Raw genomic sequence first — 24,980 nt, 5'->3', positions numbered from 1 at the left:
TGTAGACAGCTGTAATGTGCACTATTGTGTGCACTGTGGGTTTAACTGTAAATGGAGGCCATTTGGTTTAATGCAGAATTAGATCTTGTTTTGTTTTGACTTGATACTGGTATCAGTGTATATCCTTGGATACTCACAAAGTTGTGCAAATGAGGGAAGTGTCTTCCAGGTTCAGTTGCTCATTTGTTGTCTCCTGTATCACGATGAAACTGAAGTGTTACCAAATTTTGGTTCATATCTTAATTTGATTCCTGTGAATGTCAAAAATGCATGTTCGCCTCTGAATTCCTGGAAAAGTGCTTGACCAGCGCAGCACGCTGAGGTTGAGGAAAGGAAGGTCGTGTCTACTGCATTCAAGTCAGCACAAATGTCTTCCACTCAGCAAAATAACTTGGGCTCTGTCCAGAATAGCTTCTGGACGTTTTATTGATAATGTCAGTCCTAACAGGAAAGAGCGTGCTGTCCATCACAAACACAAGGGTAAAAAGATGTGGTGCAGAAGTGTTTGCCTCTAAAGAACAAAGATGCTTTCACACAGTCAATATATGATCACTTTAAGCCGAGTTATGAAGTGGACTTAGAAAATATCATAACAGTACTTTAACCAACTAACTTTAATCCCTGTGATATCAAAGTGTTGGTTCAAAGACAAGAGAGAAACATAAACACACGACACACACACATCATAATAATGATAATAATTTATTTATTCAGGTAGAGCAAAAGTCTTTGGCAGTGAAGAACAGGGACTGAGGGTGATTTCATGAGGACATCTGAAGTGAAGTGCTGCATGGAGACAAATGATTAGACCAAATGAGTTATTATCATAAGTGAACCAGCTCTCCCTGGAGGAATAATACACCTGCAACGGGACATTAACCAGTTACACAAACGTTTCATAATGGCACATTAGTATGGCACTGAAAGATCTGCAGGAGTGGAAAGAAAAAAAAATGTCTCTGTGAGTGTTTATCTGCTGTTACGTGTTGCTGCGATGATGCTCGCGATGATGAGTGAGCCCATGAGACAAACTCTTGACTGCACGAAGAGCTGCTTGGCTTTGATGTGTGATGAAGTGAAGTGAGTTATTCCAAATGTATCACAGTTAAATCTGTATTTTTTTATGACACTTGAATTTGTTAACGTGAACTTTAAAAAGTCCTTCATCGTTCTCCAGTCTGGCACACAATTTCTGGCCTGAACTGTGTTACAAAAACATATAAAAAAAGCAACAATTACAGACACAAATAAGAATAATAATTCATTAAGTGAAGAGGGAGCGGCTGGCTCAATCTTCTGTATTCACATCCCATTGGCATCTGCTACCAACGGACAAGTGCAACTCTACAGTTCATAAAATGAAGGGCAAGGAAGTACAAGTATGCTTCAGTATGGGACTTTTTATGGTGCTTTCTTTTCAGGGAATCACTCCCTCCTCTCCTCACCTCTTTACACTTAATGACTTCTTTTTTCCAATACATGCTGAAGATGCAAGGATGTGAGGGTGAGTTTTTTCACGGGATAGAAAGCAGCACAAAAGTCATCTTTGCACCCTTAAGATAGGGTCAGTAAGGCTGTTTCAAACTTTGACGAGGACTTGTTAAAACCAAGTTAAAGAACCAATCAGAACGCACGCAGCATTCGTCACACAGCTCACAATATGAGAGGGGTTGAACACAGCTAAACACGTCCGACTAGGGAATATAATAACATCACAGCTCCTGTCAATCATAAATTAATATCATCCAGAACACTGTCACAGGTCCACTCATTTGTGAATAAAGGCAACAGGACTTAAAGCGCGGTCCAATCTTCCTTCCATTAATCTCCTCTTTCTGCATTCATCACACAAAGTCAAATATTCAGCTACACAGACATCACAGGACAACAGAGGAAGTTCATTTCATTTCAGAATACTGATGGAGGTCAGGAGTTTGGCCGCTCCCAAAACATGTGCAAAAAACCTGTAGTAAAGAGCTGAGGCCACAGGGAGTCACTGTTTCACTCTGTAACAGGTATCACGACTCAAAAGCTGAGTCCCACTGGCACAGCAGTCACACTACACGTCCTTGTTTGATGTTAAGGCAAAATAAAGGGCTGAAGAGCAGAAGAAAGGATGGCACAGTCCAGGATGAGCTCCTCAAGAGTCTGTGAACTCATCCACATCCACAAGCGCTCCATCCATCCTCCTCTTCTTCAAACCACTCCAGTCCACGCCCTGTACTGTCCTGGGTTAGTGGTTTAAGGGCAAAACAGCGAGGTCCCTGCAGGTCAGGGTCACAGTGTGACTTTGCTGAGTCTGAGCGACAGGCTGGTGCGATGCTGTGTGCGAGGGAGTGTAGAGCTACACCGGCTTCTGAGCTGCACCGTCCGACCCGCTGAGCCCCTCACCCGCAGCAGGAAGTCAAAGTTAGCTGAGGTGTTCATGGCGTAGAAGACATTAGCGTTGTCTGGGATCACGAGCTCTGAAGGAAGAGACGGGAGGAGAGAGAAAACAAAGGTGAACAAAAGCAAAGTTTAATGTCGACAGTGATGGTGCTGTTTGACTTCAGCTGCAATGGTTTCTGCTTCATGTATTCATTACTTTTTGTAATCCTTTGAAAATGAGAAATTTGAAATTAAAGGCATGAATCTTTACCTCTGTCATCAGAAATGACTTGTACCAGCTCATATCCCTCCTCTGGCTCAGTCTCCAGGTTGTGCTTTGCCATGGCTCTGGAAATTACAGCTGGGGTCTTGTCTTGATTGGTTAACTACAGGGAAAACACACATAAAGATAAATATGAAATTGTAACGTAATCACACATCAGAGGATTTTTCAAAGAATGTATCAATACAGAAAAATGAAAACTGTTTTTTTTCTTGCACATGAATACAAATACATTTATTATTTACCAGTATGCTCTTGTAGAGGTTCCCGTTGCCCTGCTCCAGGCTGACTCTGATGATGCACGCGTCCTGTGCCTGGGTGTTATAAGCCGGGGTCTGACTGGGGGAGCAGGGTGACATAGCTGTGAGGGAGATGGAGCGCCTGTGGGTGCAGGGGGGTCCAGAATGAGAGGGAGACGCAGAGGTCGTGGAGACACTGGCTGTGGACGAGCTGGTGTCCATGGAGTGGAGGGAAGTACACGAGGAGGATTCAGATAGCTGAGGACACATTAAAGACAAGATCAGATACAGAGAAGAAGAATGAGAGGTTTTAAATAAAACAAACGCACAAATCATTGTTTGATTATTTATTAGAAGAAACCTGAAGCTCGAAATAAAACTGAAAGTGGTGGTACAGAAAGACGCTCACACAGCACACAGTAGATAAATAGAATAGCAATGTCAGTAGAGTTTGGTCTCTAATAAAGTAAATTAACAGACTGTGGCAATTATTGAAAGGTAAGAGATCCAAACAACAGGGTGCATTACCTTTTTACCAAAAAGACAAGAATAAACAAAAATCCCTTGAGTTCAGTGTTGTCAAAAATGAGGATTATAAGACACATCTGGGCATTATTTTTAAAAATAGACATTTATTTGTAGTCTGTATGTATCAGTTATGTTAAAACAATGGGCAAAGAGTAAAACCATAAATCTTTAATTTAACCCTTTGAGCCCCTTCAAGCACAGATTGAGAACTTGGAGAAGGACTTTCTGTTTCAACAAAGTTCTAAAAGATCTCGCGCTCATATCATTTTCAAGTCATTCAATGGCCCAGGTTTATTAACACACCTTGTTGTGCGCAGAGTCTGAGCTGTGTGTGGGGGTGAGGCCCTCACTGTCTGACGGGCTGCTGGAGTCACTGGAGGACACGCTGACTGAGTCCATGCTCTCCCCTGAGCTGCCAGTAGGGGGCGACCGTGGCGTCTCTCTGACTGGTGAACTGGCTGCACTGCTGTCAGTTCCAAGAAACAGACTGGAAAATAAAGGAAGTGGGTTATTAGATAATAAAATAAAAATAGGTCATGGCAACTCAGGGCACAAATAAGAGAAACACTTAGTTTAAGACTGTTGGAGCCCAACCATCCTCTATTAGATTATATTAAAGCCTTAGTGTACTCACTGGCTGAGTCTCTTCACCATGCTTTTTCGAGGTTTGGGTGAGGTTGGGCTGCTGTCGCCAAGACCTTCAATCTCACAGGATAAAGCATAGCTGCAAAAGAGGACAATAAAACCTTAACATAGATTACCAAAACATGGCAGAGCAATAAAACTTAAGAAGAACAGAGGAAAAGAGAAAATGAAAGAAGACAAGAGAAGGAGGAAGAAAAGAGGTGCCACAGAGCAAAAACAACAAGTACAATAGATCAGTAGGGAGTGAAGACATGGCAGAAGAACAGCAGGGAAAGCTTAGAGGAAAGAGTGGAAAGAAGCTTCTTTTGTGTGAACAAAGGGTCCAATAGAGCATGACCTCATGCTCTAATTTGCTTCTTATCTAATGGATAACGGTAGGATTAGAAAGCAGTATTACCTCTCCTCCTCACTGAGCTGAGGCTGGCTCTTAAACCAGCGCAGAAACGCTGGCTCTGGAGACAAACAGTAGCTGTTACAGGCCGACTGAAGCAACTTGATCTGAGCGATCACCTCAAACTCCTGCGGGGAAATTTTCCATCATTAGATGTGCTTCACTTCAAACGGCGTCATGTGAAAATTGTAAGGTTTTAATCGTGTCAGCGGGGGGCTTACCCTTCGTCTCTTCTCAAAGTTGATCAGACCACCCTGCGGAGGACACAAAGAGAACGCTGTCAGACCCTGGTACATCACATACCAGCTGCTTAGACAAACAGCATTAGGTGGACCACTCCGAAAATGGACCAACCAAATTCCTCACACACTCATGGAAAGTTACACCCTGCTCTCTGACAGCGGTAACACAGACCGACTCTCAGATCTGCAGAGCTGTGCAAACTCGCAGACACATGCTCTCAAACATTCAACCACACACACACACACACACACATTCAGCAGGTGTTTCAGATACTTTCTTACCTCCACCAGGTCAGGCAGAGCTGTGTCCAGCATGGTCAGGTCTGTCAGAAAAGTCCCCAAGTATGGTATCGTTCCTTGCATTGCTCCCTTAAGAGAGAAATACACATTTTCAAACCCTTGAAACCACATTTAGTTTGAATAAATATTTAAAGGATGCCACATAAAAAGCCAGAGAGCTCATGGTTTACAGAATCTCTGGTTTGGTTTTGTAAAGTACAACAGACGCTTAATGCAAGTCCAACACATAGTGCACAGAGTAAACAAAGCTAAGCATGTGGCTCCATCACACTGTGGAGCCCAGAACTCACTTTACAGCACACTGCTTTAGAGGCATGTGTTATTTAAAGTTACACAGCATTCTCAAGAAAAGATGACGTTTTTTTTCAGGTTTGAAGCCTTTGTCTTACCATTTCCTTCTGCAGCTGGAGTCTCTTGTGTGTGCGTTTCTGGTGCTCTTTAGCACAACTCTCCAGACTGGCAAACTTTGAAGTGCCTTCCTGAAGGAGGAAAACACACAAAAAAAAAAAGATTTAGGCCTCCAGATTCTTTACCCTGGATATTTCAAAGGACGGTTTTCAGGATTTAGATTAAAATATCAAAGACACTGACCCTCATGAGGAGCTCTCTGCTGGTCAGGTAGTTGTTGTGGTCTGAGAAAATGTCTGACAGTTCTTCAAACATCTGCATGCTGTCTCTGTGCCAAGCAAAGACTCACGTTAGCTAAATGGTTATCAGCAGACAAGATTGATTATCTGGTGAATATCTTTAAACAAGATAAATTAAGATTCTTACTTGTGCACGCAGGCCCAGGCCCTTTTCAGCCTGTACAGAGGGTTGGACTGCAAGGCTGAAACGATGGCTCGCAGAGAGGAGAAGTTCTTGCGTATCCGACATTCCTGTTGAGAGACCATTGACACAAAGACCGTCATTCAATTGGAAACTTTGAGAAAGTTTTGAGGATTAACTTTTGTGTCTTTGCATTTCTGACAACCTGAGCAATGTCTATCCAGCGCTGGATGACCCGCGCCCTGACGTGCGGCCTGATCTGTCTGTGCTTCAGCACTGTGCTGACCACGCAGGCTGCCACAGCATTAAACTGTGTGATAGTGGCACGGATAGTCGGGGCACTGTGCTTGTTGTGCTTCTTATCCCTCTGGGACCAGATAGAGCCCAGACAGTGGTGGGGTACCACCTTTTTGAATAGGAGCTGGAGAAGAAAAACAGGTTAAGGTTAGCATAACAACATTAAAAAAACCTGACAGGAAGGTAGCCTGAGCAACCTCCCGCTCCAACCCAACACATCCCAAATGAAGCCCGGTTTCCACTTTGTTTCCGTCCACTTACTGCATCCATGTAGGTCAACTGCTCCGCCACCAGGTCTGCATCAAAAGACAGGAAGTCCTCTTGGAGCTCTATCTCAACTTCCTCCTCCTCCCCGAGGCAAAAGGAGCTGTTGCCTTGAAAACCAGCTGAAAGAACACCACCACAGATTAACTGTGACATCCTTTGAAACAACAAAGAATGAGAAATAGAAGAAAATGATAGTTTGTTAATCACCATCAGTTTCATCCATATTCGCCTGACTCTGCAGCTGCTCGAGCAGACCCTCTGCTCGCCTGAGAGCCTCTGAGCCGGGCAGAGTCCTACGCAGGTAGTCCATCAGCCTGTGGAGGCAGGGGTAGTCAGGAGGCTCCTGGAAGTCTTCAGGACACTGGTCCAGCCAGGCGCGCAGGATGGAGGCTAAGGCACTGTGGAGACAGCAGGAGAAAGACTGATAGTTTTAGAAGAGCTGGAAGTAATAGAAGGACTTCTGTTTGAGAGCGACTAAAGACTACATATGCTACATGAACATGAGGTTACTTACATCCTTATTTCTCCGTTGGTTTCAGAACTTTGGCATCTTCCTGTTTCTGGCTCATTTTCTTCCATACAGCCATACCTGCAACGGAAAATTATAGAGTGAGTTTTAAAAACAAATAAATCCTGTATTTACTACTTTCTTTCATGCAACACTTGACTCCATCTCTACCTGTCAAGCAGCAGCTGCAGTACAGTCTGCGTGCTGGTGAAGGCTCTGTAGGTGGACAGGAAGATGGAGGTGTAGGTGAGGTCGTTGTCTCCGAACGCTGTTAGTAACGTCTCCACCAGACGCTCCAACGTTCCAGCCCGGATGCTTCGGATTTTGCAGGTCTCCAGCTGGCTCACTGTGTGGCCTGGAGGCAGACGATCGCCCTCTGCCTGAACACACACACACACACACACACACACACACACACACACACACACACACACACTTATTATTATACACATTTAAACCAGTGGGAACTGAGCCGAGGGGTGCAGTTATGTATTGTTCTTATTTGGCAGGTGCTTCCAAAGCTTTCCTTTGGCTCTGGGTCCACATCAACACAGGAATATTCCTGGATTTAAAATGTTTTGGTTGTTATCCACCAGGTTAATTACAGAGCAGTAAATCATAAAATGACCTACATAAGTTTAGCAGTATCGTTTGCTAATTCAAAATGACTGGGTGAAGTGTGGACAAAGTGATAAGAGGAAGAGGAGGAGCTTGGAGGACAATCAAGTTCTATATTTATTAATGATTTCCCCAGACGTGTCCGACTATTGTGTGTCCTCATGGAAGTGGAGCGTCAGGGTAGAAAACAGGCAGGAGAAGAGGTGGCACAAACACAAGGGAGAAGAGAGACCTTGGTGAAGTTAGTGCACTACAACAGGAAACACTCCAATCTGCTTTTAATCACAACAGGCCCCTCCTGCCTCTGCGTCCATCCCCCCAGACGGAGAGGAGGACAGCAGCAGCAGCAGCAGGGCCAAGTTCTCCCGCCTCTACTTTCTGATAACAACATGGAAAAATACCACTTTTTATCTGTGAGAAGTGACTCGATCCACGGTCACACGGACCCCGATTTATAATTTACACTAAACAGAGCACACACTGAATGTGCAGCAGCTACTACACACACTGTGTACACAGTTCATGATTATAGGCCCAAGTCTCAGTGAAATAATTGCCATTATTCACTATCAGTTGACTGTTCGCTGTAAATACACTCATGTCTCAATAGGGATCGAGCTCCATTCTGTCTCCTCAATAGACAGCAGTGTACAGAGTTGCCATGCTGCTTTAATTAACTTGAATACAGTTTGCTGCTCATGCAGCTGTCAATATATCAATACACTTTTAAAGCCTCAGCGCTGTTTTCTGTCCTTTTTTGTTCACCAAAACCCATCCCCCACTTCATGCACAGAGTGACAGTTATACCCGTACCAACAACAACATCAGACCCTGACTTTTCTTTGAAAAAAAAAGGGGAAACCCTGTATATCTGACTTGCAACTTCTGTTTTGCTGGTTTCATGTGTTCTTTAGATGTTACTGAGGAAAACACACAAGAAGAAAGCAGGATAATGTCCGTTAATGGCTTGTCTGTGAAGCCTGCTAATATAGTGTAAAACATCTCATTATGCTGATATAAACAGCTCAGAGGAGGAAACAGTACTGCCTCATGCGCAGTGAAAAAATGCACAACTCAAGGAAAAGCCTTTAAACCCCTTTTTTGTTTTGTCATACCAGCGTTTTGTGAAACACTGCTGCGAAGGGGGAGCGAGCAGTTTTGTTGGCGGCTGGCGAAGTCAGGAAATCACATGCTTTGGCTAAACAGTCCCAGTCTGGGGAAACTGTTGGTTTTCAACTCAAAGGTGTTATCTGAACATGGAGATTTATGGTTAAAATGTTAAAACAACCGCCCCGGTGCAGCACAACGCAGAGACGCCCAACATCAGAAAGACAGCGTGTGCTTTAGACAAAAGGGATTAGATTTTAGGTTTGGAAGCTCAGCAGTTTCCACACAGCCAGCTGGACTGCTTTTACAAATACTCCTCTGATAAATTCCACAGAAGAAGCTTTTCCACTTTTGGTTAAAAAAACAACAACACACCAACAGGTTGAGAAAGTGGAAAAAGAATAGCGCTCCAAGCTGAGTTTGACTTCTCCTTTCTTCACAGGAGCTTTGTCAGTCTTAAATCTGTCACAGTGAAAGACATCAGACGTGCACACTCACCCCGAGCCATCTTGCTCCCTTGTTGGCAGCCTGCTGGATCTGCACCCTCTTCAGCGTCACGTTGTAAATGGCTCCTTCCTCAACTTCCTCCCCCCAGTCCTGCACCGAGCTCTGAAAGAGAAGAGAATGGATGTTAGAGGAGACATAAAAAGGAGAGAGGAGCTGCATTTAGGCTAGAAGGATATAACAGTATCCTGTTAATGACGGCAGACTGCAGGGGGAATCAACAAGTTTCCCAACAAGTATTGAGTGCAACTGGTTCACAAAATACATTTTTGGAATCCCCTCATTACAAAGTTAGGGAACAAACAACAATCAAGACAAAGAAACAAAACTACGGCTCTTAGATTCTTTAAAAACACAACCTAAGCGCAGGACAACATCAAGACTGACAGACTCCCCAACCCCCACATCTGCAGCCTGCCAGGCCTCCCTCCCTGTCTTTTACTCCCTCTTTTATTCCCCTATCCATCTCCCTCACCCTGTCCCAGCCTCTCTCTGCATCTGAAGTCAGCGCTGGAAGACTTTCCTGAAGATAAGAGCCAGAATGGATGAAGTCTCTGAAAACAAGCTCCAGCATAATAAAACTGAACATTTGCAGCACTCCTCTTTGTCAGCTGGACTGTGTAACTTTACGAGCCAGGAGAGTTTGATCACAAACCTGAGTCTTCAGAGACTGAATAGATTAGTGCACATCGTGCTGCATTTGTGTCATGTCTGTCTTTGGTTTTAAATCGAGCAGGAGAAGCAAACAGAGGAAGAAAAGAGAATTTAAACTAAGAGTACGCTGAGGCATCAACATATGAAGACAAAAACAGAGGGACAGACAGCAAAGGGAGGAGGAGGAGGAGAGGAGGGCAAATATAAACACCAGGCATGCAGTGTTATGGCCAAGTCTTCACACATTCACTTATACGCTCAAGCTGCATCAGCCAAAATCACTCTCACTTGTCCCCACTTTCATTTAAACAGCTCGTTGGCAGCGCTCACGCTGTATTCCCCCAAACAGAAGGGCTGCTAGAAAGGAGGTCAAGGGTCAAAGCCGCCATTAACGGTCTAAGTGGACAGTCCTGGAAGCTGGAGGCGCTCGGCCGTGACTGAGCTGCGTTTGGAAACGAACAGAAACATGTGATGCTGAAAAGGAAGAAAAGAAAACCCAAACCGAGAAACACAAAGGCAGAAAGAAGCGAGAGGAGGAGCAAGGAAAAAAGTTTAAGTGGCTCTCTTAGATGAAGCTATGATGCATGTCTGAGCTGTTTCTGCAGCATTCATCTAAAATATGTCTCCATGCCTGGTCCCTACCCTGTTCAGCATCTTGTCACAAGGTCAGCGACCCATAAGTTCATCTCTCCCTCAGCCTCTCGCCCTCTCTGTAGCTGGCTGGATGGCTGGCCCAGTCACAGATAAATACATCACTGCATGAGTCATGCAGTCCACACACTCCCAAAACAATAGCGGGAGGTCTCTGTGCTGGCCGGCCCGGGCTGCTGAGTTCACAGTCTGCACACACAGCCTGCTTTTTGTCAGCCACAGGGCTGGAGATGTTTTTCAGAGCTGGGTTTCAGAAAAAAAAAGAAGAATCTGCCAGCTCTGTGCACCATGTTGAGGGCTTACTGAGGGACAAAGTTTCATGAGCTTGCATAAAAATGGAAACCAAAAACAGACTGTCACTATGAGATTTCTGTTTAGACGCCAGAAGATAGGAGTGAGTTTACAGAGAGTGGAGAGAATTAAATAACCATGGGTATGATGTAAACAAGACATGAGTTGTTTACTGTCTGCACTAAATTGGATACATCACTAGTTGTCAAAAAGTGCGCAGGGAGGACCCTAAGTAGAGGCAAATAGTGCTCTATCTCTGCTCAAATAAAGCTAATCTGCCTATCAGCCCATCAGCTGTGTGTGAAACAATACTCAGAAGATAACTACAACAGTTGTGTTAAGTCTTTGGCGCTTGATGTGTTTGCTTTTGTGTTTCCCACGCCTGCACGCAGCTGGGACCCGTGCAGACACACCGATGGCCCCGGGGCCACGCCAATTGTTCCTATCTGTTTCGCTGCAGGCCCCCAAACAAAAGTTTTCATATCCACCATCAGGGAGGGGAGAACTAGCGGATCGCGATCATATTCTGGCAGAGTCAGGAGGGGATTTTTCTTTTATCCTCCCCCATTCCCTTCGCATCGTTCCCAAAGTTGACGCGACATCTTTACGCACCGTGCATATAGGTTAAACTGGATTAAAAGCGCAGTACAACAAATTAAAATGCACAGTTCAACTGGTCCCCCCACCCCTCCTCCTCTTCTCCCCCCTTTATCCGCTACTTTCCCAAGCTTACAAACACCTCCTCCTCTTTCTCCCCCCTCTCCCTCTCTCTTCAAAACCACAAACTCGACAATAGTACGCAGTGTGGAAAAGCATGTCAGGGTTTCTAAGCTTTGCTGTGGTATTTACCATTTTAGTTTTCCAGGCGAATTTCATGGTGAGCGTTTCTTTCATGATCCGGGGACAGCATCAGAGCTCGGGAGTAATCCACCAAGGAAAGAAGACGATTTGTTCCTTTTATGAATTCCAAAACCTCGCTATAAAAGAACTCCTCCGCCACACACTCTTGAGTCAGCCCGCTTCAAACTCCAATTCCTCCTCCTCTGTCTGTCAGTGAGCTCTCCCTTCTTCTACTGAATGACCAAACTCCTCCTACTCGCACTCACAACAGTCCCGTTAAAACTCCTCCTCCTCTTTTTTTGTCCGACTTTCATCAGAGTGACAACACTGTGCGCTCAGACGCAAGGACGCAGGCTTGTGATTTCTGTTTGCGCAATACATGGACCGGCAGAAGTCATAAATCTCGTTCTTGGGAAATTAATTGAAGTCAACGATTTTGTTGGTTTTACATGAAATACAATCTAAAGCCTGATGTTTCTCCAGGGAACTAAAGGGTTTAAATTCCCTCTTATCAGTATTTTGCACTGGACTCGTTTATCCCGAAGTCTGAACACTTTTTAAAACCTTTAGAAAATTATTGCATTCTGTTAGTCAACGTGGAGAAAAGTTGTTTGCTGTATTTTAACACCCCAACAACACATTTGACCAGATCCTGTAGAGCACCGCTTTGCATTTTTACATTTTTAGCAATGTGCTGAATCTTGCACTATCATTAACCAAAGTGCAACTTGTGCCAACAGTTGTCCACAGAGGCCTGGTGAGTAAAGCCTGTCACATGCACAGTAACCTCTTGTAAACATGGTTGATCTTTTAAAAAGAGCTCTATCAAACTTTTGCACTGCAAAATAATAAAATCTTGCCACGTGTTTTTGTCTTATTTTCAGTAAAAATGCCTTTTTAGACTAAATATGTGCCAAATTTACTTCATCAGTCCAGTAGTGCTTAGTAGTGCTTGTGAATGTAAAATCCTGACCTAAAACGAGCCGTTTGGATTTGGGGGATTTGCCGACGTCAGCGATTCCCTTTTTTGACCAATCAGGAGCAAGTCTGACCTGATTGGTCCACCAGAGCAGATACCCCAAACCCCCCTCCCTGCTGCCGGAGAGAAATCTCTCTCCTCCCTGCTGCTGGGAGGAGAATGCCAAAGTTGAAGAGCCATCACTGCTCTGTTTTTGGCTGTAAACAGCCAGATAGTTCCATGCACAAGCTTCCCATCTCGGAAGAAGAAAAGACTAAGTGGCTGGAGTTCTTTTATCAAGGAAATATGCCAGCTACACTCAGTAAAATGTGCGTGTGAGTTAGACACTTCACGGCCGACTGCTTTTCCAACTTTGGACGGTACAACAGAGGGCTAGCAAATAGACTGGTCCTGAATCCAGGCGCATTACCAACCATCCACCAACAAACCTCAGACCCTGGAAATGTGAGTATTTTAAATGCTGTGTGCTGTGGAGCAGATGTTGGAGCTTTTCCTCAGTGTCCCCCCTGTCTCTGTGTTAGCTTCAGGATGCTAACTGTAGCTGCAGTTAGCCTGTTGTTTTAGCCTGTAATGTTACAGTAAACGAGCTTCACTGTTTTCTAAACATTGTGCACTCGGAGCTCGTGGCGCCGCTCTCAGTGACGTGGAAGAGCGGGGCGGTATCAGCAGTGACTTATTTACATATGAAGGTCACGCCCACTAAATCAGAGCGTTCTGAACAGAGGGGCTATGAGAGCCTGGAAACAATGCTGCTGTGCTTGATTTATTGGCTTTTTGCACCAAAACATGTTATTACCATTACATGAAGACATCAATGATCCATATTAAACTTCAGAAAAGGAGCATAATATGGGAACTTTAAACCATTTTGACAGGGATATGTTACTTTAAAACTGCCGTCACTAAGCTGAGCTCTGGTTTGTGAAAGCTGGGGCAGGAAGTCAAATCTGCATGAGTCAAAACCTCCACATTGATTTTGTCAACAAAACACATTCAGCCATTAACCAAAGTTTATTCAAGGTTTTCATCAGCTTTTCTCTTCATGTTTAGACTTTCTCCTGAGTTTGCTGACCTGGTTTTCTACCTGTTTACATCAGCAGTGACTCCTGAGATTGCCGTTAATCTGTAGATTACACAAATTTATGAATGACGAATGTCTTGCGTGGAGCAGCTGCAGCCTTGAGGCCTCTGCGTGGGACAATACAAGGAAGGCTGTAGATGCTGTCACTGTGCTGTGTATTGTCAGGGGCAGGAGAGGAGAGGAGAATAGGCCGAGTGTAAGAATGGACCACTCTGTTCTCCACGCATACTCAAACTACCCACTTGTGTGAATAAACGGGAAGATATGAATCAAGTATAGGCTTTGTGAGGGGTCTTTTTGTACAAATTTGTATCACAAACATGAATCAAAATTGTAAATAATGGGTTCATACAATCTGGAGCCCATGAAATATCTGGACTACTGATTCAGAGTCAGGAGACAGCTGGGAGGTTGTGACGCTTATTGTTGTACGGAGAGACAGCTAAACCTGTTGTGGCCCGCTTTCAATATTCTGTGTGTGAGTGAGTTTGTACATGTGACATGATGACTCAATCCTCTGGCTCCCATAACACTAACCTGTCACTCCAGCGTCACATACACACCATATTGAGAAAGGGCACTCAAGCAGAGAAAGAGACTTACACACATGTACCCACACACACAAGGTCACAAATTGTGTTTTCATTGCTCCTTGATAGTTTGCCTGGGTCCACTAAAGTTCAGGGAAGCCCAGCGTTTGTCTCCGTCATTCTCCCTTCGTGTGTGGTTATCTGCTCTATCAGCGCTCCTTCTTGGTGACTTTTCATCAGGATGTAAATCTGGCAGGGCTCCAGTTCCCAGGCCGAGCTGCCCCGGTGTCCACTCGGTGTCTTTGGAGCTCTGGGAAGCCTAGAGTGGTAGTGGGAAGGTTGTGACCCTGCATGGCTCCCTGCTCGGCCCCTTGGGGACACAAGTGCTGGTCTCACAGCGCAAGTGATGTCATATCAGTGCAAAAGAAAACGTCTGACGAATGTGATAGCTGCTGCCGCGAGTAATGGATGAGCAGATTAGGTCATATAACGTGAAACTTAAAAAAAACATAACCAATAAACCAGGTCCAACAAAAGAGGTATCTACATCACCAATTAAGGCTTTGAATTTATCAAATGGGTCATATTTTAGTAAATGTCAGAGCTGTTTTTAGATATGGCTCAAAATCCAAGTCATATCCAAAGACTTCATCAAAGCTTAAAAAAATTCCCTGTTGCTCAGTGCCTAAATTCCCAGTGCCTCCCATTATGGGAGGCACTGTCATTAACCTCGCACAATAATTTGTAAACAAGAAGAGATACTGCTCTCTGTCTCGCCACTAAATGTAAATCAGACCCAGAAATTAATTAGCTTAACCCATGTTAGAGCTGTTGAGAGTATCTTTTGGGTTGTGTTGATTTTGGCACCCCCTGTGGACAAATCCAAACCTCTTATCCAGGGATGCAAGAACTATCCAATGAATGATTGCCAAGAAGTTTTTCAGAATTCCAATCGTACATTTTTTTCAATTCAATTCCATTTTCCACAGCTTATCCAGGTCTGGGTTATAGGGGCAGCAGCGGTTACCAGGTGGTATCCACATCAGATGCCTAAACCACCTCATCTGGCTCCTCTTGATGCGGAGGAGCAGCGGCTCTACTCCGAGCCTCTCCCAGGTGAAACGGCACATATTTTTATACATTAACGCCTGTCATCAACACGATACCGCAGCTTTATGTCACTAAAAACTATTAAAAAAAAAAAAAAAAACTCCGGCCAAAGTGAAAATTTTGGAACACTCCTGGTTCATGGTTTCGTATGGACACAGGTTTACAGAGTTTTCGGTTCTCTAACATCACGGCTGAATGACGGGGGCTCATTCTGATTGGCTGGCATGGGTTTTACTTCAGGAAAACACTGCCCATTATGGGTTCGGCGTGCTTTGAGCCGCACTCAACGGCGGACAAAGTATTTTTTTAAACGAATGAGTGGGCGAAACTCTTTTTTGAAAATACCCAGCTATGTGTGGATATGGCCTCAGGTTGAGCCCAGACACCCTGCAGATGAAACTCATTTCAGCCGCTTGTATCTGCAATCTTGTTCTTTCGGTCACTACCCACAGCTCATGGCCACAGGTAAAGGTCAGAACGTAGATTGATGGGTAAATTGAGAGCCTTGCCTTCTGGCTCAGCTCTCTCTTCACCACAAAAGACCAGTATAGCGTTAGTATCACTGCCAACGCCGGGGGTCTCAGGATTCCATCTCTGCTTTTTGCACATGATGTGGTCCTGGTGACCTCATCGAACACTGACCTCCAGCTCGCATTTGGGCAGTTTGCAGCGGAGTGTGAAGCAGCCGGGATGAAGATCAGCACCTCTAAGTCTGGAGCCATGGTTCTCGGTTGAGAAAGGGTTGTCTACCCACTCCAGGTCGGGAGAGAGTCTTTGCCCCAATTGGAGGAGTTCAAGTATCTTAGGGTCTTGTTCACAAGTCAGGTGAAAATGGATCGAGAGATTGACAGACGGATCATAAAATTTGTTTCAAGAAAAATAAAAACCTGTGAAGTCATCGCGACCAAGATGTAATGAAGAAACACAAAGCAGAAATAGCCACAGTTAGCATTGGCATCAATAAACAGAGTGGGCCAAAGTGCCTGTTTGAGAACCGCAAAAATTAACCTGAGAAAACCTAAAGTTAAAGCATAAGGACAAAATTAGTCTGTGTATAGCTCATGATGCTCTGTGTGAGGCAAAGAGATCAAGAAATTAGCCACCCAACATTATGTTTCTAACGCTAACCTGAGTTACTTCTACTTAGCATCCACACTCGTATCTGCCCTCTATGATGGTAGAGGGTTTACCACATACTTATACTTAATTTTATAACACAGTTAATAAAAAGATGTAACAGTAATCTTATCGCTAGCTGCTATCAGGGGCCGGTATAGAAATAATCAGTCCTTGTGATGATGATGGTGATGGTCTGGTCTGTTGTTCCCAGTCGTATCAAGGCATAAGCATTAATTTCAGTTGTTTCATAACCAGCTAATGGCTCTGCACAGAAGCCTTAAAGGCTGAAAACAGAGGGAAACAGCTTTCCTTTTCTCTGACCAAAGGTAACAAAATTCTGCTGCCAACATCTCTAAAGCTCATTTATCTCAACGTCATGAGTCATTAGAATAATCTGCTAAAAAAAAAAAGGAAGTAAGAAGGAAGTTGTGGTTATACAGGTTTGGGTTAGGGACTATTTGTTGCTGCGCAGGCACTGATTTCCTTGAGTCTCATCGTTTTTCTGCTCATCTCATGAAGCAAATAAGTAAATCTGTTATTACGTATTCTGATCTGGAGTGGTGTAAGGAGTTTTTCTCACATCAGGAGACCAAGTTCTTGTTTCAGTTTTCTGCGATGTTCCTGTAGTATGAATGTACATGATCCTACATCAATTAGAGTTCATATATACAGCTCTAGGTTCCCTGCAATGTAATCCAGGTCAATCCTCATAGCAAGTTTTCCTTTCACTTGACGAATGACGTAGTAACTCTTAGAAAAACCCCTGAGAACACACCAGTTTGTTATAATGAGTTCCTGCTATTATTATACAACATACCAAGTATCCTCTTCAGTCTGTTCCACGACGTCTGAACAGGGAGCTACAGTACAGACATTGAGGGGACAAAAACAGGAGGAGCACCACTCACACTGTTATTGCACCAGTGTGGGGAAAAAACGCACATTCCAGGAAATCTCCCACTTCCTGCCTCTAGCCTCCTGACTCCAGCGAGCCTGCTGTCCTCATACCTGACTGGCTGGGGGAGCCTCTCTGGCCCGGAGCATGGTCATAAAATACAACTAATACACCATAGGTAGAAAGAGGAGAGGAGAGGAGATGAGAAAGGGGGATCCATATGCAGAAAAAATATCCCCAGAACAAAAAAAAAAAAAAATAAGAGAGAGATGTGTATTTGGGTGGGGGTCTTGTGCAGCATGTGTATCATCTTAGTGTTTACGTCAAAGATAAGAAAGGCCCTCCATCAGAGAAAGTGTAGGTCACATCTGAGATTAACTTCAAAGAACATTATCTCCTCTTCGACAGTGAGAAGAAGAGACAGAGTGGGAGTGTGAGTGTTCACAGTACAGTCAGAGAGTGAGAGGAACCATACTGGCTGAGAGACAGCCGTGATGCAACCAGACCATCTCACACTTCCAAAGAAAGACTCATCTGATTTTTCATACTGGAAAGAGACGCTCTGCTATCTTCCTAGAACGTGCAGACACGTCATTTCATCCACTCAGAGGAGTATCAACCGTGTCTGGAGCCAGACTCTCTCCACAGAGAGTCGATTTCAAAACCAAGAGGAGAGGATCCTTTCCTGCATCCACATCTGAACCGAACGTGTCAGAACATTCGTACCGTGTGCTCTATTTGTGCAGTCCTTTCTCAGTATGTTTGTCTGCGGTTGATGGGTTTGTGTTTTCAGAGCATACTGCCCAGTAGAGGGCAGAGTTCATAAACCGCTGTGTTTATCCAGAGTCAGCAGAGGTTTTTGAGCTGGAGCAGGCCAGAGCTACAAAAGCAAAGGTTTAAGATTTATGGTGCAGGGTCAGGAGGATCTGCAGTAACTCAATAAAACCAAAGAGTACGAGAAGAAAAGTAGCTCTTATCTGACATTTAAGAGCTGTGGAGCAGTGGCAATGCATCCATTAAGCGCATTTGTTTATTTCATTGTGCTTTAATAAGGCAACAGATCAATGTCTGTGTCCTCAGTAGAAGCATCAATGAGGACATGCAAGGACTTCTCTTATATAACCAACAGCTGCATTTTCTCCCTCTTTCTGTCTCTTCTTCTTTGAACTGAACCCCTTTGTTCAGATACTACAACCCTCCTCTCCTCTCTGCTCCTGTCTTATGTCATGTCTCTGCTCCACTCACATCTATTGTTGTTGAGCTCTGCCTCTCTTTCTCTGGATGGGTGACATCATTAGTTTCCAGTAAAGTCCAGATCCACTGTCAGACACCCCTCCTCCTCCTCCTCCTCCTCCTCCTGCTGCTGCTGCTGCTGCATGCTTCACATTAAACACAGCTGACCCTGCAAACTGAGACAGACTTCAAGGAGGAGCTGCTTACAGTTTATTAACAACAAACCCACCATATCTTTTTCCTGTGAAGACATGTTTAAGCTACGGGACAATGTGCTTTTTCTTTTCTTGTAACACTCTTTATAGGGGGTCAGTTGAACCGTGGTTGAGATGCTTGTAGGTGTCTCTGCTTTTAAAAAAGAGTGGTTGTGGGGGTAAATAAGAGAAGACATACACACAAACACACACACACACACACACACACACACACACACCCTTTCTGGGGCCTCAAATCTGACCCCCACTAGATCTAAGCCCTGCTAAGCCTTGAATGAACCAGTCTGGGTTGGATCGGTTGTCTGTCTGACCTCCTGCTAATGAGAGATGCACCATCTGTTGCCCAACAGGGACATGCTAGCCCTCAAGTTGTCACATACGCAACAAAAACAACACGCAGTATCAATGGAGCCGGTCGCATGCTGGTGACAACTCAGACTGACACACGCAAACCACACTTTTAACACAGAAAGTGCAAAACCCCACTCACTTTTACCATCCAGCTATTTCAGTTTTCACCTTACAGATTATCCCTGACAGAAAGGACAGATTCATTTCTGTCACTTATTTTAATTCTTGGCACTACCGCCTACATCTGTTCTGATACATCAAAGTGTGAAAGCATGTGCGTTGTAGGAAATGAAACTGCGTAAGCGATGCACATAACAACACTTTAGAGCAGCTAAAAAAAAAAGAGGCAGTCGGTTTATTGTAGCACAAAAACAAGACTTCTATTGCAACAACGCTGACCTTAAATTACTCTCACAAAATAATATGGCCGCATTAAATTCTGTGCAACATTGTCACTACACCTGCCGTTGCACTGAACCCATTACAAAATGTCTTTTTTTGAGCAAAACAATTTTATTTCTTTGTTCTTTGTTTTTTTTATTGAAGAGTTGGACCTTACTGAAGCTGTTTTAGTCTCTTATCTGCTGACATAGAGAATATGTGAGTGCTGACCTCTCATATTAAACACTGTCGTCCCCCAGCAGCATCCTGCTTAACACACACACACACACACACACTGATACACACATCACAATGTCAGCTTGATCCCAGTCATGCGTCCAGGCTAATACTGCAAACCCTGCTTGAGCGGGAAAAGGAATAGAGAACTTTAAGAAAGACTTTGTGTGTGTGTGTGTGTGTGTGCGTGGGTGTGTGAAGGGGGCACTTACACACACACACACACACACACACACACACACACACACACACACACACACACACACACACACACACACACACACACACACACACACACACACACACACACACACACAGTTTAAAGCTACCATAAAAACCAAATCAAAGACGGTTCAGCTGCACACATTGCTGCCTGCCTCCTTCTGACCCATCCCTAAAATAAAACACACACACACACACACACACACACACACACCCATGTCCATATGGTATGATGAGTTTCTGCCCCAGTTGAGCGAGCAGCTCCCGTGGGGTTGTCCCACTGGGCTGGATACTCGAGTGACAGGGACAATACCCACAATATTGACTTTTCACACCAGTTCTATTGTGTGACCTAATTAGGCCCAAAATCACAATATGAAGCTCCGACACAGCCGCAGGCACGGAGACAAGTTGACACGCTATAGGGTCACTTAGTGTGTAAACAACATCTCAAGAGGAGAACTGAAGAAAAGGGACAGAAAAATGGATTTTTGGAGAAAGAATGAATCCAGTGTTTGAAAATTACACAATGAGAGACAAAAGAAAGGACAGAGATGACGGGACAGAGGCAGAATACTGTCAGTCGAATCTGTGTTGTATTGTTGGTGCTTATTGGGTTAATCAATGACCCCAGTGCTCCACTTGTCTTATATTTTCCTTAAGCCTTCTGAATATCAATTCATTTTCAAATCTATGTACCTGGACATTCACTGCAAATTCAATTCATTAAAATTATATAAATTTTTCAGTTTCAAGGTGAAGACTTTTCTCGGAAACATGAATGAATCACTCAACAAAAACCACAACACAAGCAACAGATGTAAACTCTGGACATGGAAACATCACACAGCGTCACAGAGCATCCGCTTGAAACGTGCACTTCTCAAAAAGACAAGAAAGAGGAAGGAGGAGTGCTAACTCAGCTTTCTTTGCTTTTTTTCAATGGAAAACATGCACATCATCAAAACCGCCCCCCTTCCTTTGTCCCTGTTTTCCCTCTTTTTAAGTCACTTCTGCATTTCCAGCGAATGACCCACTGAGGTTATTGAACTGCTCTGCTGGGTATTGAAGGCCAAACTGGTGTGAGCTGGTGGCTTACATTTTTCTCTCCACTGGAGTTTAAATTGATCGTCCTGTGACTCAATGAGATGTCACTGACCAAATAAGAGGAGGTTAAGAGCACGCCACGCCAATGCTGATACCCAGAAGATGTAAGTCTCTGTTGCTAACTTTTAAGGGCAACTGGGTTCAAACCAAACCTCAACCTTTGGTGTTAACAAAAATAAATTAATAAAGCCAACTAGGAAGTGTACTAAACTGCAGTACCTTAGGTGTCCACTTGGGGTTAGCTAAAAATGCCAGGGAACCCAATTTGAACACATTGGGGAATTTAACATGTTTCAAGTCTTTTTCAGAAAAAGAGTTCTCATGAAAAAGTTTATAATTTATTCATACACACTTCACAGGTGTTGAATTTGTAAGAAACGTGTTTTAGTTTATTCTTGACAAAAAAAAATCATACATAAAATTTGCATCATTAGAGGCTTAGCTGAGTTGATGTAGAAATGTGTTGAAGCTGTTGGGTATGAGACTACGGCCCCATTTACATGACAACGTTTCATCTGAAAACACTGAAACGTAGTGAAAAAAATCGGCGTTTACACTGAAACGCAGAGGGACTGAAAACGCTGTATTAAGCATGCCATGCCAACAGGTGGTGCTATAACTGTCTTGTCCAGAAGCAGCTTTTGGGAAGTAGAGTTGAGCCGATCATCTGGTGTATTGGGGAATACTAAATTCAAGAGTGGAGCAACAGATGCTTATTTTGTTAAATACAGTCAGCAGATACAGTAGATTGAGCAAAACAAGCACAACACGGTAGTTCGCAACAATCGAAACAACGGTACTGTTGTCCTGTTGTATGCGCTTGTGAAGAGCGGAGTGTGACATCATCGTTTCCACTGAAAACGCCTCTGTTTGTGTTGTAGGTCGGCTGAAACACCGTTTCCGTGTAAACACGGGGCTGAAACGCAACCAAAGTTGTACGATTAACCCCAAAACCGTTGTCGTGTAAACGGCCCCTACATCTTAGTTATTTTTTTTACAGTCTGTTCCTTTTTTGCTTCATGTAATGATAACTTGCACCATCTACTTGATAAATTCAACTTGAGACATTTACTTCAACATCACTTTGTCCTTAGTAATCATCACCGTCACTTTCTTCATCTTCAGTGAGCAGTTATGCAGGGTCATTGTTGCGTCCTCAGTGGACTGCTGATAATAGCTGACAACTCAACACTCCTCCCTCATCTCTGACCTGAACTCTGGACCTGTCAGTCAGAACAAAGCAGCATGATCACAGACATATTATCGGGCCAGTTACCGCCTTTATGACCAGCATGATTTCATAACCTCACACTGGCAGGGAACAGGTTACTTCGGAGCAGTGGAGTGAGGAGCACCTGAGAGATTCAGTATATTGTGCCAGTACGAGCTTGCTAAAAAAAAATATTAGATCATCTTGATGTCGTCTTTTTTCTTGCTTCAACATCAGACCTTAAGTTCTCCAAGTCCTGTAAACAAACTTAGTCCCATGATTCCCTTTCACCTCACATTGTTCTTTCTTATATAACTTTACTGAGGCCACTAAGCTTTTTTTATAATCACTCTTATTGCTGTCATGCCAAGCAGTGAGTGCAATAACAGCTCAAATATTGTACAAAAACAGTCTCTAGGATGAGGTTCTGACACGTGGAGATGGATGTAAGCGGAGCTGCAGTAGCTATTCTTTAGTATTCACAGAGTGTCAGCATCTGTGAGCTAACCTCCAGTCTGTTAGCTTCTCTAACAATTGGAGGAAGCCGAGCTGTTAGATGGAAGGACACATCACCCCAGGATGTCAGGAAGAAAGGAGGAGGATTCCCCGATATGCTGACTGAGAATATACACATACCATAGTTTGCTTGATATCTATCAGAAATGCTATAAGAAGAATCATTACTGCACTTAGTTATTAACAACATTTGAGTATACAGTAGATCCTAGAGCAGGTGGGAGTTCAATGTCTTGCTTACAGATGCTTTAGCAGACTGGTTTTCTGACCTCTGCACCTCTACTCATTAAATCCAAACGTGCCAAGTGTAAACACCAGAAATATTTCCAGTATGGCCTCAATACCACAAGTGCGCACATGCAAACAGTTAACCAGAAACTAAGCTGGAATAAGCTGAGGCTGCATTACTGGTAATCACCCTGTTATGAGGAATCTGAGACCTCACAGGCCAATTAACCCAAAGGTAAATAAACAAAAATGCAAACACATACTTAAGTGTGTGTGTAATGTAAGCGACGCTTTGAACGTGGCCATTAATGGGCTGACACATATTTAAGTTGTTCATGAGTTTAGGTTCTGAAGTACAGTGAGTCATGCCTTTTCTGTGAACTCTGACCACTCAGCAAAGCCGTGTTCACACACACACACACCACACACACTCAGTGACCAATAAGCGGTAGTTACAGTGTGAATTACAGGCTTTCATAAGAGGTCAGCTGTCCTGTCTGTGCAGCTAAAGGTTACTGTCTAGTTGGAGTTATTGCATTATATGAGGTGACAGCGTGTTGCATAAAATTTCATGTACTGAAGGCAAAACAGAGGAACTGAAATTCGAAATTTTAAGAAAATGACAAAGCAATAACTAATAACCTGTTGATGATGATATACCACACAAACTGTGCATTATATTATTAAAGAACAATGATCACAGTTAGCTGTCGATGTGAGTGTAAGACAGGCCACAGCTGCTAAGTCCAAAACAACCTCAGATTTGCTGATTTACTCAGCTGTAATCAAATACCCACCAATCTCCAACACAAACACATCAGAATGTGCAAAAACAATCTCTATTTTTCCCTCACACTCACCTTCACATTCACTAACAAACAGACCTTGTCAGAATCATAAACACAGTCAACCTCACAGCTTGTTATCTTATTCCTCCAAACATCTTCTGTTTTCTTCTTGATTCTCATCCTTGAATCTTTACAAATGAACCTTTGACACAGAACAACATGCCAGACACTCACACACACTCTCCTAACAGCAGCAGCAGCAGGCACAGGAAGGCCGCTCCAACATCTGCCAGACTGTTTAGCAGGACTAAGAGTACCTGCATGTGCTTCCTTGAAATGACAACAAACTCCTGTTAAAATAAGAGATGTGAGAGTTTTCTGTGTACTGACCCAGTGGCGAGGGCTGCTCTCTGGGGAGCGAGGCTGGTACCTCTGCAGGTAGACGCCGCCCTCTCCCTCCAGCAAGGTGCAGTCCAGGTCGGGACAGGTGATGAAGGGAGTAGTTGGCCAGGGCAGAAGGGTGGCCAGAGGGTATTGGGAGATCATGCTGACTGCCTGGATCAGCGGCATGGGTTGCACGGGAGCCAGGGCATACCCCTGTCTGGAGCGCAGAATGGATGAAGAAATCTGGATGTGAAGGCCTTCAGGAGTTGAGAATAGAGATGATGAAGATTTAAGCTGCCCTCCTGTCTTGGTTACCAGATGTTTTCTCACCTCCTGCTCTCTTGACTTGTTTTTAGACTTGTCCTCCCTCAGAACTGTCACTTGTGATAACTCTTGTCCCCTCACTCTCCTCTCTTCCTCTTTCTCTCCTTGTACAGTTTCAAACTACCTCTCTTCTGTTTCTTTTCCTCTCTCTAAGTGCGTGCAACTTGGCTTGCCAACAACCACATGAGTGATTAAAGTCTATTGTCTTTCTCCCTCCTTCTCTCTTTCCTGCCCCCTACATTCATCCCAGCCACAGGAGGAGAAGGAGGAGGAGGAGGAGTTAAGACCCAGTGTCCCGCCTCTCCTTTTTTTAAAAACACTGCCCACAGAGGAAAGAGTGTGGAAGAATGTGGAGTGAAGGGAGAAAGACAGGAAAGCTATCATAGAGAGAAGGATGTTAGGAAAGAGGTTCTAAGAAGTACTAACAATAGACAACATTTTCCATGACTGCTTCAAAACTTTTTAATGTTCAGCTGAATCCAAAAATGACCCTCATTAAATCAGCCAGCACTTAATTCTCACTGTGTTGAGTCATTGCTTTTGCTACATTGTGCAATAATCCTTTTCCTG

At 43.9% G+C, this 24,980-nt stretch overlaps 1 protein-coding gene across 2 annotated transcripts; it reads right to left on the bottom strand.

The window, feature by feature from the left end:
- Positions 1-683: 683 nt before the first annotated feature.
- rgl1 (ral guanine nucleotide dissociation stimulator-like 1) lies at positions 684-24,628 on the bottom strand. 2 transcript variants are annotated; one of them, XM_074668438.1, is made up of 18 exons: positions 24,093-24,628; positions 9,059-9,169; positions 7,007-7,215; positions 6,842-6,916; positions 6,535-6,725; positions 6,322-6,446; positions 5,969-6,184; positions 5,770-5,873; positions 5,587-5,671; positions 5,385-5,474; positions 4,978-5,064; positions 4,675-4,707; positions 4,460-4,581; positions 4,052-4,141; positions 3,721-3,904; positions 2,896-3,147; positions 2,639-2,753; positions 684-2,465 (listed from the first exon to the last, which is right to left on the bottom strand). In XM_074668438.1, exons 1-18 carry the CDS (start codon positions 24,270-24,272, stop codon positions 2,278-2,280), a joined length of 2,457 nt encoding a protein of 818 aa, XP_074524539.1. In that variant the 5' UTR covers positions 24,273-24,628; the 3' UTR covers positions 684-2,277. The 2 variants fall into 2 exon arrangements, with proteins under 2 accessions (XP_074524539.1, XP_074524538.1); XM_074668437.1 differs by lacking the exon at positions 24,093-24,628 and adding an exon at positions 11,510-11,762.
- Between the last annotated feature and the right edge of the window lie 352 nt (positions 24,629-24,980).

The sequence above is a fragment of the Halichoeres trimaculatus genome, unplaced genomic scaffold, assembly GCF_033239565.1.
Source record: "Halichoeres trimaculatus isolate MK-OKI-2021-1 unplaced genomic scaffold, fHalTri1.1 fHalTri1_scaffold_4, whole genome shotgun sequence".
Taxonomy (NCBI): Eukaryota; Metazoa; Chordata; class Actinopteri; order Labriformes; family Labridae; genus Halichoeres; species Halichoeres trimaculatus.
This window is presented reverse-complemented; position numbering and strand designations above follow the sequence as displayed.

Bases quoted from the DNA above. Each gene is read 5' to 3' on its own strand.
- rgl1 (XM_074668438.1), bottom strand. From the start codon at position 24,272: ATGCCGCTGATCCAGGCAGTCAGCATGATCTCCCAATACCCTCTGGCC. The intron at 6,185-6,321 runs GTAAGTGGACGG...TTTCTTCTCCAG, and splicing joins AGTTGACCTACATGGATGCA to CTCCTATTCAAAAAGGTGGT. The intron at 3,148-3,720 runs GTGTGTTAATAA...ATGTGTCCTCAG, and splicing joins CAGACTCTGCGCACAACAAG to CTATCTGAATCCTCCTCGTG.